We start from the raw sequence: 18,988 nt of genomic DNA, 5'->3' as shown, positions 1-18,988 counted from the left end.
TGTGTGTGTGTGTGTGTGTGTGTGTGTGTGTGTGTGTGTGTGTGTGTGTGTGTGTGTGTGTGTGTGTGTGTGTGTGTGTGTGTGTGTGTGTGTGTGTGTGCAATGGGAGCAATGGGTTGGCGCTTCACTCCCTCCTGCTCTACACCGTTGTGGACACTCGAGGGCCAAGTCCGAGGTGTATAACAGTATATAATGTGTGTGCAATGGGAGCAATGGGTTGGCGCTTCACTCCCTCCTACTATACACCGTTGTGGACACTCGAGGGCCAAGTCCGAGGTGTATAACAGTATATAATGTGTGTGCAATGGGAGCAATGGGTTGGCGCTTCACTCCCTCCTACTATACACCATTGTGGACACTCGAGGGCCAAGTCCGAGGTGTATAACAGTATATAATGTGTGTCAAGGGGTGGACGTTCTTAGATCTGTGAACCCCAAACACAGAATCCTCAACTGAAGTCAAGGCTTAACTTTGTGTGTGTGTGTGTGTGTGTGTGTGTGTGTGTGTGTGTGTGTGTGTGTGTGTGTGTGTGTGTGTGTGTGTGTGTGTGTGTGTGTGTGTGTGTGTGTGTGTGTGTGTGTGTGTGTGTGTGTGTGTGTGTGTGTCCCAACCCTCACATTCAAAATCTCAACCCCAACCCTCACATTCAAAATCTCAACCCCAACTCAATCCTCGCCCAACACAATGTCTTTTTCAAAATGAGATTTCCACCTATATATATATATATTTTTTACGTTTTTTTTCTTCTTCCAATTCTGTCTTTTAAGGCTTTCAGGTTTGATGACGTAGAAAGGGGGAGTAAGCCTGCACTTTCTTCCCAGAACGAACAATGTATATTTTTTGTTTTTTTCTCTTCTTCCAATTCTGTCTTTTAAGGCTTTCAGGTTTGATGACGTAAAAAGGGGGAGTAAGCCTGCACTTTCTTCCCAGAACTTTCTTGATCTTGCTCCCATCAAGCACCATCCGACAAAGAACTACAACGATAGGTTTAGATCCCAAAGAGTGATAGCAACTCCAAAAGTCTCCAAAATATAAATAAATAAAATAATAATAATAATAATAATAAATAAATAAATAAATAAATAAAAGTTTCAAGTGTCCAACATAAACCCAACTTTCCAAGTCTTCAAGGTATAACCACATTCCCGTTGAGTTTCCAAGATATGTATCACATTGTGAGTTATCAATCCAGAACCCACATTTCAAGTATTCAAAGTAAAACCAACTTACAAAGTCTCTTAAGGATAACTCATTTACTGATTTTTTTCAAAATTTGTGAGTCTCCAAGGTAGGACCCATATTTAGTACCATCTTGGCAGAACCCTTTTCCTGAGTCTCCAAGGTAGTTATTTAAACCATCAAGGCAGAACTCATTTACTGATTTTTTTCAAAATTTGTGAGTCTCCAAGGTAGGCCCCATATTTAGAACCATCTTGGCAGAACCCTTTTCCTGAGTCTCCAAGGTAGTTATTTAAACCATCAAGGCAGAACTCATTTACTGATTTTTTCAAAATTTGTGAGTCTCCAAGGTAAAACTTGTATTCTGGCTCATCAAGGTATAACTTGTTCAGTGGGTATTGTCTTGATAACTCACAATGAGTACTATTGCTGTAAAACTCTTTTTCAGGATTTTGCTGGTCTCCAAGGTATAACTCTTTGGTTGGGTCATCAAGGACGAACTCGTTCTGTAGGTCTTGGTCGCTCATAAGGTCTTCAACCAAGCCAACAATTTCCCCCCAAGTTGTAGCAAAAGCAGTATTTTCATTTCGTATTTCAGACACAATTTCCTGTGAGAGAAAATAATAATGTATTAATTAAGTTATTTAATTATTAAACGAGTCGATGTTTAAAAGGAACTAAAAATAGGAAAATAAAATCTTACCTCAATGGATAAGAGGTTTGAATCCAGTTCATCAACTTGAAGGTTTAGTTCCATACAAGTCAGAGAGTTCCAAGGGACCCCAAAGTCATCCCACTCAAGGTCTTGCTCGTTCTGTCGGTCTTAGTCGCTCATAAGGTCTTCAACCAAGCCAACAATTTCACCCCAAGTTGTGGCAAAATCGGTATTTTCATGTTGCATTTCAGATACAATTTCCTGTGAGAGAAAATAATAATGTACTAATTAAGTTATTTAATTATTAAACGAGTCGATGTTTAAAAGGAACTAAAAATAGGAAAATAAAAATCTTACCTCAATGGATAAGAGGTTTGAATCCAGTTCATCAACTTGAAGGTTTAGTTCCATACAAGTCTGAGAGTTCCAGGCAAGCACACAGCACACCATTGCCAGCAAAAACAAATGTTTAAAATGGAGCCTGGGCATGAGGCTTTTATAGGGAGACTGTTGGGTGTGGTTTCCTGTGGAAATTCCCTGGTGGAATTTCATAACATGCTGGAAACCATTTAATAACATGGAAACCATAGAAACTGAAACATGCTGAAATTTTCTAGTGATTTCTTTGTGAGTCACAGATGAACTGGAAATGATGTAAGAGTAGGTGGGCGGGGCTTAGGAAAAGTGGGCGTGGCTTAAAAAAACCTCATGAAAAGTGGGCGGGGCTTAGCAAAAGTGGGCGGGGCTTAGGCAAAGTGGGCGTGGCCTATAAAAAATCATGAAAAGTGGGCGTGGCTTAGCAAAAGTGGGCGGGGATTAGGAAAAGTGGGCGGGGCTTAACAAAAATAACCTGTGGCTCAGGAGGTGGTCAGATGAGATCATTAAGAGAAGTTTATCATTTCGTAATGGCACAAAAGGGGTATCTTAAAAAATATAAAGATTCAAATGTTTTGTTTTTCAATATTTTAGATGGGGATTATTGTGCAAAGAAAATTAAACTATTGAAGGAATTTGAGAATGAACAAATGTTTATAGGTTCAATGAGTGAGCTAAACGATATGCATTGGTTATTTCATAAAGAGTGCCCCGAGGCTTAGACGTTTCAGATATTTCTTTAGAATCACCTTTAACAAATCTTTATCTTGTTGTCTGGGTTATTTGAATAGAGAGTGCCCCGAGGCTTCGACGTTTCAGATATTTCTTTAGAATCACCTTTAACAAATCTTTATCTTGTTGTATGGGCTATTTGAATAGAGAGCCCCTAGGTTAAAAGGGGAAATAAAAAAATGACCGTTTTTACAGCCATTTTTCCCTGCTGTGCAGGGGTTTGGCTTTTTCTTGAGGCAATGTTTTATGGCCGGATGCCCTTCCTGACGCCAACCCTGGTCGCCTCTTACGACACACAGGGATATGGTACACCTATTCTAACCGGGGCATACACCGGGATCAGTACACTGGCACTCATTTCGCCGACATCGGAAGGATGGCAGGCTGAGTCAACCCCCTGGTGTTAATTCAGCAGCCAACGGGGCTTGAACTCAGGACCCTGGGATCCCAAGCCGCCACCCTAACCACTAAGCCAACACCAGGCTCCAGGTTAAAAGGGGAGACAAATAAATATACCTTGGGCTAAAAAGGGGATTTATTTTTTTAGGGGAAAAAAAAGAAAAATTTCATGGCTGAAAATCCCCCATTCATTTACATGGGGAAAAGTGAGCCAGAACCAGTATTCTTTCCCTACTTACATGTACACAGAGATCCACTTGGTGTAATGTCCATGTACACAGCGATCCACTTGGTAATGTACATGTACACAGAGATCCACTTGGTAATGCACATGTACACAGAGATCCACTTGGTAATGTCCATGTACACAGGGATCCACTTGGCAATGCACATGTACACAGAGATCCACTTGGTAATGTACATGTACACAGACATCCACTTGGTAATGTACATGTACACAGAGACATCCACTTGGTAATGTACATGTACACAGAGACATCCACTTGGTAATGTACATGTACACAGAGACATCCACTTGGTAATGTACATGTACACAGAGACATCCACTTGGTAATGTACATGTACACAGAGACATCCACTTGGTAATGTACATGTACACAGAGACATCCACTTGGTAATGTACATGTACACAGAGATCCACTTGGTAATGCACATGTACACAGAGATCCACTTGGTAATGTACATGTACACAGAGATCCATTTGGTGTAATGTACATGTACACAGAGATCCACTTGGTAATGCACATGTACACAGAGATCCACTTGGTAATGTACATGTACACAGACATCTACTTGGTAATGTACATGTACACAGACATCTACTTGGTGATGTACATGTACACAGAGATCCACTTGGTAATGTACATGTACACAGAGATCCACTTGGTGTAATGTACATGTACACAGAGATCCACTTGGTGTAATGTACATGTACACAGAGATCCACTTGGTAATGCACATGTACACAGAGATCCACTTGGTAATGCACATGTACACAGAGATCGACTTGGTAATGCACATGTACACAGAGATCCACTTGGTGTAATGTACATGTACACAGAGATCTACTTGGTGTAATGCACATGTACACAGAGATCCACTTGGTAATGCACATGTACACAGAGATCGACTTGGTAATGCACATGTACACAGAGATCCACTTGGTAATGTACATGTACACAGAGATCCACTTGGTAATGTACATGTACACAGAGATCCACTTGGTAATGTACATGTACACAGAGATCCACTTGGTGTAATGTACATGTACACAGAGACATCTACTTGGTAATGCAGATGTACACAGAGATCCACTTGGTGTAATGTAGATGTACACAGAGATCCACTTGGTAATGTACATGTACACAGAGACATCTACTTGGTCATGTACATGTACACAGCGATCCTCTTGGTAATGTACATGTACACAGAGATCCACTTGGTAATGTACATGTACACAGAGATCCACTTGGTGTAATGTACATGTACACAGAGACATCTACTTGGTAATGTACATGTACACAGCGATCCACTTGGTAATGTACATGTACCCAGAGACATCTACTTGGTAATGCACATGTACACAGAGACCTCTACTTGGTAATGCACATGTACACAGAGACATCTACTTGGTAATGCACATGTACACAGAGACATCTACTTGGTAATGCACATGTACACAGAGACATCTACTTGGTAATGTACATGTACACAGAGACATCTACTTGGTAATGTACATGTACACAGAGACATCTACTTGGTAATGTACATGCACACAGAGACATCTACTTGGTAATGTACATGTACACAGAGACATCTACTTGGTAATGCACATGTACACAGAGACATCTACTTGGTAATGTACATGTACACAGAGACATCTACTTGGTAATGTACATGTACACAGAGACATCTACTTGGTAATGTACATGCACACAGAGACATCGACTTGGTAATGTACATGCACACAGAGACATCTACTTGGTAATGTACATGTACACAGAGACATCTACTTGGTAATGTACATGTACACAGAGACATCTACTTGGTAATGTACATGTACACAGAGACATCTACTTGGTAATGTACATGTACACAGAGACATCTACTTGGTAATGTACATGTACACAGAGACATCTACTTGGTAATGTACATGTACACAGAGACATCTACTTGGTAATGTACATGTACACAGAGACATCTACTTGGTAATGTACATGTACACAGAGACATCTACTTGGTAATGTACATGTACACAGAGACATCTACTTGGTAATGTACATGTACACAGAGACATCTACTTGGTAATGTACATGTACACAGAGACATCTACTTGGTAATGTACATGTACACAGAGACATCTACTTGGTAATGTACATGTACACAGAGACATCTACTTGGTAATGTACATGTACACAGAGACATCTACTTGGTAATGTACATGTACACAGAGACATCTACTTGGTAATGTACATGTACACAGAGACATCTACTTGGTAATGTACATGTACACAGAGACATCTACTTGGTAATGTACATGTACACAGAGACATCTACTTGGTAATGTACATGTACACAGAGACATCTACTTGGTAATGTACATGTACACAGAGACATCTACTTGGTAATGTACATGTACACAGAGACATCTACTTGGTAATGTACATGTACACAGAGACATCTACTTGGTAATGTACATGTACACAGAGACATCTACTTGGTAATGTACATGTACACAGAGACATCTACTTGGTAATGTACATGTACACAGAGACATCTACTTGGTAATGTACATGTACACAGAGACATCCACTTGGTAATGTACATGTACACAGAGACATCCACTTGGTAATGTACATGTACACAGAGACATCCACTTGGTAATGTACATGTACACAGAGACGTCACTGGATTTGACTTTAAACAAATGACAAACAGCTTGATATCTGGCAGTCAGCAACGTAATGGTGGAGAAATCACCGTGCCACTGAGTGTGCTCATTCCATGTTGTTTGGATTTGGAGTATGCCTCACGCCATTGTTGAGATGGGAACACTTGCGCAGCATTACTTCCGTGCTGCAGGGATAACCGAGCAGAGTTTTCGTCGACCTCGACGGTTCAGATTACTTATCGGGTGTTTCAACCCACTACCAATCCCTTACGTGATGCAAGATGGAACTTGCAACGAAACGGGAAACAGTTTGACAAGCAAGCACTTTTATTTCACACACAACACACGCACGTAAGGCAGTAATGCAATGTGCAGCAAAAGCAAAATGCAACAAAAGCAAAAGCACTACGACCGACTGTAGTTATTTACAACACTGAAACAATTATACTTGTCAGGACTCTGCGCCACATCATTCATTCAAAATAAACAGGAAAGACCTCCCCATAGGCAGGGAGGGAGACGGGGTCCATGAACCAAATGTGCGTGGAACCTGGAGGAGCAGCCAGGTCCACGAGACCGAAAAGGTCTCACCCGCGTCCTCGTGACGCGATGGCGGGCAAGCCGCAATATCAGCGCAGCTGTGCCCCGACTCCGTGCCCCTGGCGTGGTCGGTGAGCCCTCTCCGGCGTGCTCCACGCAAGCACGGTTTGGTCGGCACCACAGTTAGGGTGGGGAATGAACGGGGCCACCGGCACTATCTCAGCGCGTTCGGGGGGGGGGGGGAATTGTTGATGCCCAGGGTCGAGCGAGGGGAATGGCTCGCTGGCTTGGTTAATTGTGAAAGCGAAGGTGGCTCGAGTCCAGCGAAGAGACGACACCAACCACGGGAAAAGCGACCCCCACACAACAACAACGAGTTCCACACAGACTCGCGTCTTTTATAGACCGGGGGAGGAGCCTGTATGCAGATTTTAAGATCAGAACGCGATTGGAGGCGGGGCCACGCCACCCTCTGTGTTCAGCCATTGGTGTGGCAAAAAGGGGCGTGAGCCTCTTTTGATCCGAATTCCTTCCTGAGAGGAATTCACATCCATCGCGCTTGGAGGCGGGGCCACACCGCCCGACGCTCGCCCATTGGACGGAGGAAAAGGGGTGTGAACCTCCCCTGATCCGAATTTCTCTCCCGTAAGGAATCCACATTCATCGCGCTTGGAGGCGGGGCCACACCGCCCGACGCTCGCCCATTGGACGGAGGAAAAGGGGCGTGAACCTCCCCTGATCCGTTTTCCTCTCCTGAAGGGAATCCATTGCACTCGCGGCTTGCTGCATTCGGCAGCAATCACCGAACGGCTTCGGACAGTACGACGTTCGGTGTTGACTAGTGGTGGGGTCGATGGTTGTGGAAGGAGAAAGGCGAAGGTGGTGGGGGGTTTGCTGTGGTGGTTTGGTGTTTGCCGGGTGTCGTTTGGGAATGGTGGTGAAGCGATGTTTGCGGGATGGAGGTGTGGAGGTAAAGAGGCTAAGGTGTTGGTGTTTGAGTTGTTGGCGGCTTAATTCTCCAAAATAACGACAGCGAAAGAAAAATGGCTGACTCAAAGCGTCGCAGCCCGGATGAATCACACATATTCCCTCGAAACAACAGGTGTGGGCTCACCACACATGAACTTATCGATACATCTCACCTGAGGACCCTTTATGGTGTGTTGCGAATTTCCACAGCCGTAACTATATATGTATATATATATATATATATATATATATATATATATATATATATATATATATATATATATATATATATATATATATATATGTATATATATATATATATGTATATATATATATATATATATATGTATATATATATATATATATATATGTATATATATATATATATATATATATGTATATATATATATATATATATATATATATATATATATATATATATATATATATATATATGTATATATATATATGTATATATATATATGTATATATATATATGTATATATATATATGTATATATATATATGTATATATATATATGTATATATATATATGTATATATATATATGTATATATATATATGTATATATGTATATATATATATGTATATATATATATGTATATATATATATATATATATATATATATATATATATATATATATATATATATATATATATATATATATATAATATATAGATATTGTTGCGAATTCGCGCCCGCCGGCGTGCGATCGGCCGCTCGACTCGAATGGCGGCCGCCTCGCCCACCGGACGGACAATTCTGTCGTGACCTTCCGGGAACTATCGCCTGGAGCCAGTCACGGGTGGGCCTTTCGACCTCACCACAATCGTGCCAATCGGCCACCCGCGTCGGATAGGATTTTTCGCCAAACTCGACCTACCGAAGTACCCACGCGGATGGGAGACCGGGTGATCGTACCTCGCCGCAGGCCGACTCCGGACACGAACCGCTTAAGCGGTCCGTTCCGTGCTATCAGGATAACCGAGTGGTGTTATCGTCGGCCTCGACGGTTCCGATTAATTATCGGGCGTATTAAGCCCACTATGAACCCTTTACGTGAAGGAAGATGGAGATTCAAACGAAGGAAAGGACGCACCGAAACGGGGAACAATTCAACATAATGCACTTTATTTACACGACACACAGAGAGCACACATATACAGCCACATCGTCAGAATGCACATATATCAATTTAAAACAAAAACAACAATGCAGAGCTACGACCGAATGCGCGAACACACGGCAACACTGATACAGTTTTACTTCACAAGACACGGTGCCACAAGACCCAGACAAAAAAAAACCCCGAAAAGAAAAAGGTGACTTCCCTTTTGGGCCGTCGAGTCCCTCTCCGACGTCCGTCGACGTGGTCTCGCCTGGCCGCGACTCCGTGCCCCAGCGTGGTAGGAGAGGCCTCTCCGGCGTGCCTCGCGCCGGCACGTGTTGGCCCCTCGACACCATGGACGGAGTTTTCGGCACTATCCCAGCGTGGATAGAAGGGGGGGGGGGAACGTGGATGCCCGAGGTCGGGAGGGGGGAATGGTGGACGCTCCTTCCCGCCAGCGGGGTCTTGGAACTGCACCACAGCAGACCAGGCCAGCGGCCACCAGCAAGAGAAGAGGACGAGCGAGCCGGAAAACAGGAAGAGGGCAAGAGCAACCACACAACCGCTCCGCCCGTGTCCGACTTTTTATATCCCGGAGCTCCGCCCCGTTCTTTGCTCCCCCCCCCCTTTCGAGGTGCTTCGAGAAAGGTCTCAAAGAGGGGCGTTCCTCCTCCCTGGCCGCGTCACACCGCGCATCCACCAATCGGGCGCCAGCTGCCCCACCCCGCTTGTCCTCCCTCACACCAAGCGTGGAGAAGAATGGCGTGAAAAACAGGCGGGAAAAGCCCACCGAGCGTCCTCGTTGGTTTTTGTTTGAAATAAAAGATAGAAAAAGAAAAACGACTGACTCAAAGCGTCGCAGCCTGGATGAATCACATTAATTCCCTCAAAACAACGGGTTTGGGGCTAACTACACATGTACTTCAGAGATATCTCACCTGCGGGACCTGGATGGTGGTTTGCGAATTTCCACAGCCGTAACACTACGCCCTCAACTTTTTACAGACTCGTCCCGAGTCGTCAAATTTTCGTGTGCCATCATGTGTCGTCCCCCCCTAGTACATTTTACCTACGGATTCCTGAGTGCGACATTCATGGTATTCGTGTCCCCAAAAGAAATAACCTGAGGGCTGAGTAACTAACCAAACAAACCCAAACATACGGACGACTTAAATAAAATTGCCGGCGCTAAGACATACATGCCAGGGGCGCACTCATATGTACAGTACATCTTGCTTACAAATTTTACACTAAACCATGTCCCAGGATCAATGGACTCTGCAGAAAAAGTCAAAAGAAAACCGGTGCACGGTCCGCCACTGCAGGCCTGTGTTGTAGCTGCCAACAGGACAGTTCTTGCAGCTTGCAAACTGTTGCTTGATGATCCTGGCGCACATGGCAATGAACAAGGGGCGGGGCAAAGCAAAATTGAACGGGGGCAAACTGATGATGTGGGCAGTGGGCATGGCATGGCAAAGGTGAACAGGCATACAAAGCCGGCAGAACAGGGCCGCTGCAGGCAAACACAGCCGGCAGATGATCCGACCGGCACAGGCCTTGCAGAAAACAGCTGCAGATGAAGTTGGCCGGCAGAGACCTTGAAGTAACACAGCCAGCAGATGAAGCTGGCCTGCCTTTGCCTTTCAGTGGAGGTTGGAGGGGGGAGTGCGGTGGTGCTGGCCACTCGGAAGGCGGGCTCGGACCTACCCTACGGTCTCTCTCCCAACCTATCGCCTTTGCCTATCGCTGTCCATACCCACTCCCTTAATTTGTCAAACCCAATTTTGCCCCAACTAATTAATTTTTTTTCTTTTTATTTCTATACCTCCCACTATAATTCGTCCCCTAACCCCCTTTATTGTCCTTGTTCGGCGAACCTATCGTCCCCGAGCCTACTCCCAACCCCAACGTTCCCTTCCCGGAGGGGAATAAGGGAGAGCTAGTGTCCTGTGTCGAGGCCCAACGAAGCCCCAGGATGGCCTCCCCAGACTTCAGCGATCTTTGACCCAAAGTGGGTTCAGCGGCCCACAACGTGAGCGAAGGGTTGGATGGTGCGGAGGGGTCCACTTCCTAAGCTACCCTTACCAATAACCTTTAAACTACCCCAGGGCTTTCAACAAGCGCCTCTCGCTTAATTTATTGGTTCTAAAAACCCAGATTCCCGTCGCCTGTGTTGGTGTCCTCACAATTTCGGGCCTCGCCCCCCCCCCCAATTTTCTTCCCGTGCCCTCACACTGTCTCATGGCTGGGACGTGTGGCTCCCCTTGGCAGGCACTACCCTCTGCCGATTCTCCGACGATGTCACCCCCGGGCACTACACTGCCTCCGAGCCTACCAGCTCCCGAAACACCGGGGAGTGCTCCCCATGGCAACTCCCCTCAAATGCTCACGTGGCAGGCTGGCTTCCCGGGCCCCTTTCCGAGGGTCACCCGTGCCCACAACACTGCCCACGCGGCTAATGGCGCCCCGGGCCCCCGCACCATGCGGGCGCACCCGTGCCCACTACGCTATCCCGGCCCCCCATGGGCCCTTGGCCTACTATGGCCGACTAGCCTGGTCCCCGGGGTACCCACTCAGCGATCCTCACCTTTCGCAGCCACGCTCCCAGCCCGTCAACAGGGCTCCTACACCCCTCCAAACCGGTTTCGAGCCGACTTTCCCACCAACAACAAAACGACTTCCATTTTTGTTAATTTGACTCACCCACGATCTCACTCTTCACTGACCCCGGGGGTCCCTTGGGCGGGAGTCACTCCTCCCCCCAATCACTCATCGCACCATGCATTCCCCATTCGCTCCACACACACAGACCCGCTGGCCTCACTCACTCATCATGTCCTCACCTCACAATTCTTCAACACACACACACACACACACACACACACACACACACACACACACACACACACACACACACACACACACACACACACACACACACACACACACACACACACACACACACACACACACACACACACACCTGCTGAACTCTGCCATCCTTCAAACGACCTCCCCGAACGAACTCGTGCTCCCACGTCGTCCCTTAAACGACAGCACGTTCCATTTAACACTACGTAGCTAAGCTACGTCCCCACTACACATTCAAAGTCTGTCACTGTCCTCAAATGTCCCATTTTCCCAACCTAAATCTCAACTAAAATCCCTTGACCTCATCCATTCCATGGGCCCCATGAGGACTTACCCCTGCCCCATGGAGCCGGTCTAACTAAGCTAACCCTTCCCCCTGACTAGTGTCATCCTGTGCCCGGCCAAGGGGATCATCCACCCCTTGCCCGGGAATCCTGTTCACCCGAAAGCGAGGCTTGGTTTATTTTTTTTCGACATGCGCAGCACCAGCGCGGAAACTCACAACCTGCGCACCAACGCAGCAATTCACAGCTGCTCACCTGTGGCGTGACGTCATGGCAGCTGTTTGCGTCCCTCGTCCCTCTTGGACGGTACCATCCGGCAGGGATTCACCCTCCTGCCGGATTCCAACCACACACACGCAGCCATGACGTCACCCGGCGCATAAAAAAAACACAAGCCCCACGTCTCGAGGGGTTCCCCACGCGAACACATGTGCCCTGCCCGTTGGAGCTAAACACACACGTCCGCGTGGAGAACCCGTCCGGTCCGAATCCGAAATCCTGCCTAAATTTTGTCCGTCCGCGGGATCGGCAAATCCACCGCTGGCGTTTCCGGACCGGGCTTCACTCCCGCAAGCGAGCACGTGGCGGCATTGTGCGTTGCACAGCCCGAACCTCGCGCTCGCTGCTGGGTGAACCCGGCGCGGTTCCCATTACAACTACGGCCGCAACCCGGCCTTTGTCCCTCTGTCGCCGCCGTCGTCTCCATTCGACACACGCACTCCAACGTGTTAAGACTCTAACACACCTCACCATTACACTCACCCCGGGAGACGCGGCTGCGTGCTCCCGCATGCCGACCGACATCTCCCTTACACACACCGACCTTACACACGCTGTCTCCCTCACACTCGGCTGCTCACTCACTCATGCTATCCATCCCCTTGCACACACCGTACCACTCACACACGCGGGGGCACTCACCCGCGGTGCCTCACTCCCACACGGCTGTTCGCACACGCGTGCCGTTTCCTGCACGCACGTGGTCTCTTCCACCCGCGGTGCCTCATCCACACACGGCGTGCTGGGAGGCACGCACTTCGGCACACTTGCCACCACACCACTCGCACACAGGAGCGCACTCACACCTTGCACCACACACAGGGACAACCACACTGGGGATTTGTGCCACCCCAAGGGTTTCCGGGGCCTCTATACCCCCCAAGCTCTCCGTGCACCTGTCTACAGCACCCGTCCCCTCAACTCCGCGAAGCACGACCGAAACCACCTGGTCGTGACTCGCTTCAAGGGAGCAAAGCGGCTCCCTCCTTTCCCGAAGGAGGCTATCCAACTGCTCGCACCGGGTCCCTACACGTTCTGCGAGCTCACCCCCATTATCCTCCACTACCTGTGTGTGTGTGTGTGTGTGTGTGTGTGTGTGTGTGTGTGTGTGTGTGTGTGTGTGTGTGTGTGTGTGTGTGTGTGTGTGTGTGTGTGTGTGTGTGTGTTCATCACGAACCCCATCCAATTCACCCTCTATCTCCCGTGTCTCTGCTATTTTTATTTCCTTTGTCGTCGCTTCCTGTCTCTTCTCACACGTTTCGGTCTCCCCATTGAATTTTTCCCTCCGTGTCACCGTCACTTTCTCCATCGTTGTTGCCTCCACGTGTCTCGTCTCACACGTCCCCAGAATTAATTTGTCCCCCCTCCTCCCTTGCGGGCCTGACAACCGTTGCACGCCCTCCCAGCTCGTTCGCTCCCACAAGTGGCGTCGCCATTTTGAGCTCCCCGGTTATTGCCTTCATGCCCGCCTGCAGGCTTCGGCCCATGTTCTGCGTCTCATCCCGCATTTCTTCCATTTTTTCCGTTCATGCCTTTAATTTTGTTTTTCATTTCATTTGTGTTTGTGTCCATCTTTTCCTTCGTGCCTTTTATTTCGTTTTTCATTTCATTTGTGTTTGTTTCCATTTTGAGTGCGTTTCCATCCATCTTGGCATTCATTGCTGTGTCCTGCAGTGAGAGCCCTCAAGGTGCTGAATTAGGAGTGGAGCCGCTGGGATTATGGGTTTCCTGGGTCAAGACTAAGATCCAGGCTTTCCATGACATCTTCGATGCTGCTGTCCTGTCTGTACCTGTTTGTGGTGAGGATGTTGAGGTCACGGAGAGATATACTTATCTTGGCAGTGATATTCACATCTCTGCATGTTGTGAGCCAGAGGTCAATAGACGTCTGGGTTAGGCCTGGGGATTCAGAGATTCACTGGATCATGGGGTGTGGCGCTGGCGGTACCTCTGCAGGTGGACGAAAGTTCGAGTCTTTAAGTCCTTGGTCCATCCAGTCTTGCTCGACTGATGTGAGACTTGGACTCTCACCAAGTATTTGAGATGGTGACTTAACTCCTTTGGTACCAGGTCTCTTCGGAGAATGCTTGTCTATCGCTGGTCAGACTTTGTATCTAACAAGCATTTGCTGAGAGAGACTCAAATGAGCTACCTGTATGGTCCGTGAGTGTCAACTGCGGCTGTATGCACATGTGGGACGTTTTCCTGATGCTGTTTGTGCTCCCGAGATTCTCTCAGTGAGCGAGCCTCGTGGGTGGAGGTGGCCAACAGACGGACCTACCACGTGCCTCATGGCTGCAGGAGGTTGATTGGTATCAAGAAGAATGGGATGGGTTAGGCATCTGCCTGGGGGATGGCCAGATGGAGGCCCCTGGAATACCAACGGAAAGTGGGCCCAGAAACGCACTGCTCCGTCACATGCCTGACCTGACCTGACCTGACCTGACCTGGCCTGAGGCATATTGGTTGACGTCGCAACATTGAAGAGTGCCATTCTCGTCTTATTTTAAGACCCTCACATATTTGTGTTTTTATGCCTTGCTTTGCATTCTAGGATCCACACATAATTGCCTGTTGGAAAAGCAAGACTGCTGTTATGGGTGACCGAGAGAGTGATGAGGAGATGGACCGGCGCCGCAGAGAGAAATTCCGCAGGGAACGTGGCGACTCAGACCGCTATCGAGACCGGGAACCCCGGAGGAGAGGCTGGGAAGAAAGGTAACCAATTTAACTCCAAAATGTCGAAATGAAATCTTAATATTTGTTCAATAACGGACTTGAGCAGATGAGATGTTAAATATCATTTTATAGCTTAATATGTGCTCATTTAACTGATGTATCATCTATCAAGAGGAACTTTTCTTTTGTTGTTCCATGAGATTTCATGACTGATGATTATTACCCTCACCCCAGGAGACGGTATTGCATTTGGGTCTGTCTTTGTTACTTACCAAATCTAAAGATTTCGTAAGTATATTGATCAGTTCCGTTTCTGTTTGTTACTTACGAAATCTAAAGATCCAAACTTCCAAAAAATCTAAAGATTTCGTAAGTATATTGATGACTTCCGTTTCTGTTTGTTTGTTTGTTTGTATGTTTGTTACTTACGAAATCTAAAGATTTCGTAAGTATATTGATGCCTTCCGTTTCTGTTTGTTTGTTTGTTTGTTTGTTTGTTTGTTAGTTTGTTACTGACGAAATCTAAAGATTTCGTAAGTATATTGATGCCTTCCGTTTGTTTTTGTTTGTTTGTTTGTTTGTTTGTCGGCACGATAACTTGAGAACGGAAGAAGCTACCAATGTCAAATTACACCACGTGATTCAGGAGGGTGATGGCTAGTGCTGGTTAGATTTTGGTCAAAATCGGTCAAAGGTCAAGGTCACGGTGAGGTTAAATATTCGATTTTTGATGGTTTGGTACAGATAACTCGAACGGAAGAAGCTACCAATGTCAAATTACACCACGTGATTCAGGAGGGAGGTGGTTAGCGCTGATTAAATTTTGGTCAAAATCGGTCAAAGGTCAAGGTCACAGTGAGGTCAAACATTCGATTTTTGATGGTTTGGCACAGAATCATCGTAGAAACTTCTGGTTTGCGTCGCGACCTTCTTGAGAGACAGCTTTTATTAGACAAGGTCAGAGGTCAAGTTGACGATTTCGTCAGTACCAGTCTATGACTGCTTGTTTGTTTGTTTGTTTGTAGGCACGATAACTCGAGAACGGAGGAAGCTACCAATGTCAAATTACACCACGTGATTCAGGAGGGTGGTGGCTGGCGCTGATTAGATTTTGGTCAAAATCGGTCAAAGGTCAAGGTCACAGTCAGGTCAAACATTCGATTTTTGATGGTTTGGCACAGAATCATCGTAGAAACTTCTGGTTTGCGTCGCGACCTTCTTGAGAGACAGCTTTTATTAGACAAGGTCAGAGGTCAAGTTGACGATTTCGTCAGTACCAGTCTATGACTGCTTGTTTGTTTATTTGTTTGTTAGTTTGTAGGCACGATAACTCGAACGGAGGAAGCTACCAATGTCAAATTACACCACGTGATTCAGGAAGGTGATGGCTTGCGCTTATTAGATTTTGATCAAAATCGGTCAAAGGTCGATGTCACAGTGAGGTCAAACATTCGATTTTTGATGGTTTGGTCCAGAATCATCGTAGAAACTTCTGGTTTGCGTCGCTACCTTCTCTGGAGACAGCTTTTATTAGACAAGGTTAGAGGTTAAGTTGACTATTTCATAAGTACCAGTCTGTGACTGCTTGTTACCTACGAAATCAAAATATTTCGTCAGTATATTGATGCCTTCCGTTTCTGTTTGTTTGTCGGCACGATAACTCGAACGGAAGAAGCTACCAATGTCGAATTACACCACGTGATTCAGGAGGGTGATGGCTCATGCTGATTAGATTTTGGTCAAAATCGGTCAAAGGTCAAGGTCACAGTGAGGTCAAATATTCGATTTTTGATGGTTTGGTACAGATAACTCGAACGGAAGAAGCTACCAATGTCAAATTACACCACGTGATTCAGGAGGGTGATGGCTGGTGCGGATTAGATTTTGGTCAAAATCGGTCAAAGGTCAAGGTCACAGTGAGGTCAAACATCCAAAAAATGATAACTCGAACGGAAGAAGCTACCAATGTCAAATTACACCATGTGATTCAGGAGGGTGATGGCTCGCGCTGATTAGATTTTGGTCAAAATCGGTCAAAGGTCAAGGTCACAGTGAGGTCAAACATCCAAAAAATAACTCCAGAGTGGAAGAAGCTACCAATGTCAAATTACACCACGTGATTCAGGAGGGTGATGGCTCGCGCTGATTTGATTTTGGTCAAAATCGGTCAAAGGTCAAGGTCACAGTGAGGTCAAACATCCAAAACATTCGATTCTTGATGGTTTGATGCAGAATCATTGTAGAAACTTCTGGTTTTCGTCGCTTCCTTCTCTCGAGACTGCTTTTATTAGACAAGGTCAGAGGTCAAGTTGACAATTTCGTAAGTACCAGTCTATGACTGCTTGTTTATTTATTTTGAATAAGGTTGACTTGCCTGAGCCTGGATGGGTTTGAGCGTCGAGTAGTCGCAGTTGAAATGTGAATTCCATCCAGGTTCCTCCTGATGATTTCATCTTTGCTTTTTGCTTGTTCGGGTTCCTTCTGATTACTCCAATGTACGACTGTACCTATTTGGTCTTCCATTTGATTTGAATTGAATTAATTTTAATCTCTTTCTAAGCTCAATTGAATAATAAAATAACGTTGTGCATCAGCGTCAGTTATCTGATCAAAGCAGGGTTGCAACAAACCTGGACATCTTGTTACCCGGTCATCACTTGCAGCAATTATAAAGTGGCAGTTCTAATTATGTCTAATTACGGAACACACCAGTACACAAACGCCACGTAAAATACGCCACACAAAACAAGTCCTGGCGAGGGTCTGCAATCTCTGATTGCTCTTTTTCTTGTTATTTTTGTCATCATTACATCTGCCACCGAAGGGAGATGGAGGGGATGTTTTCACCCCAGCCTGCCGGTCTGCCGCCTGCCTCTCTGTTTGTGAACAGGATATCTCAAAAATTGCGGACATATTAGGATAAAATTTGGTTGGGTGTGTTACAAGGACGAAATGATTACATTTTGTTGAAGATGCACATCCAAATACGAGAATTTTGTAAGTGATTCTTCATCATTGAGAGACAGGGCCATAAACAATATGTAGCACAATATCTTCAAAGGTTATGGGCGGATTCGGACAACACTTGGTCAGGTTGGGTGTGTGACGAGGAACAATTGATTCAATTTTGGTGAAGTTCTGACTGGTAACGAGAGGTTTAAAAAAAAAAAATTCAAAATTCATTCTTCACCATTGAGAGATGTGCCAAAAAGGACATTCAGGGTGCAACAAAATTCTGGAATCAGGTTCATTTTTTTGTGTGTAATAAAATTCCAGAATCAAAGGTTTTTATTATTTTATTTTTTAACTTTGACCCTGTTCCTTGTTGAGACGTGGACTATGTTGGATGTCGGCAATGGAATTGTTGACATGTTTCTCTCTGGCTTAAACCTCCGGCATGCAAGAGGACCGATTCAGCTTTGTCTTTGTGTAATCCAAACAAAACAAGTATGATTCCAGAATTTTGTTGCACCCTGTATTGCATGATATATTCAAAAAGTTGTCAAGTTTTGACAAAACTTGGTGGATGAGTTGGTAGGTGACAAGAACAAGCCAATTCAATTCTGGTTCAGGTCCTTGTCCGGATCTGGCTTATCAGTGGGATACAAAATGTAAGCTGTTCTGCCTGGCGGAGGTACGATGCGCTCGACCAAGTTCCATTGTTGTTAATATTTTTCCTTTGGTAGCAACCACTCATGTTATTTATGAATTTTAACAGGAGAAAGGCTCTTGGAAGAGCAAGGAAGATTGACGGTGGGACAAACATCAAGGGAATGAATGAACGGAAAAAGAGGAACGAGAAGAGGGGAGGAAAGTGAAACAAGCAAGTACAATAGTTGAGTTGGGAATGGATCATCGGTCAGAATTGGGGATGACAAGAGATGGTGATCAATACACTACTTGATTGGAGTCCTGGAGGGAAGAGTGAGAGACAACAGTCACTTGAAAGTGGTTCCATCAATGGCAGAAGCGATGAATTCAAAGAG

General features: G+C 45.8%; 1 protein-coding gene and 1 long non-coding RNA gene across 4 annotated transcripts in view; one reads left to right on the top strand and one right to left on the bottom strand.

Annotated features, from left to right (window-relative positions):
• Window positions 1-18,988, top strand: part of LOC147029151 (uncharacterized) — a 157,796-nt gene that overhangs the window by 29,138 nt on the left and 109,670 nt on the right. For all 3 annotated transcript variants that reach the window (XM_085876246.1, XM_085876245.1, XM_085876244.1), the window contains exon 2: window positions 14,878-15,041. In XM_085876246.1, the coding sequence (XP_085732372.1) occupies window positions 14,920-15,041 (122 nt within the window). In that variant the 5' untranslated portion in view covers window positions 14,878-14,919. The remainder of the gene's footprint in view (window positions 1-14,877; window positions 15,042-18,988) is intronic.
• LOC147029152 (uncharacterized) lies at window positions 11-2,002 on the bottom strand. The gene is made up of 2 exons (XR_015056815.1): window positions 1,883-2,002; window positions 11-1,787 (listed from the first exon to the last, which is right to left on the bottom strand). It is a non-coding gene; the product is annotated as an uncharacterized LOC147029152 (long non-coding RNA).

This window comes from Eptatretus burgeri, chromosome 4, assembly GCF_056783735.1.
Source record: "Eptatretus burgeri isolate ZD-2024b chromosome 4, Ebu_testis_v1, whole genome shotgun sequence".
NCBI classification, from domain to species: Eukaryota; Metazoa; Chordata; class Myxini; order Myxiniformes; family Myxinidae; genus Eptatretus; species Eptatretus burgeri.
This window is presented reverse-complemented; position numbering and strand designations above follow the sequence as displayed.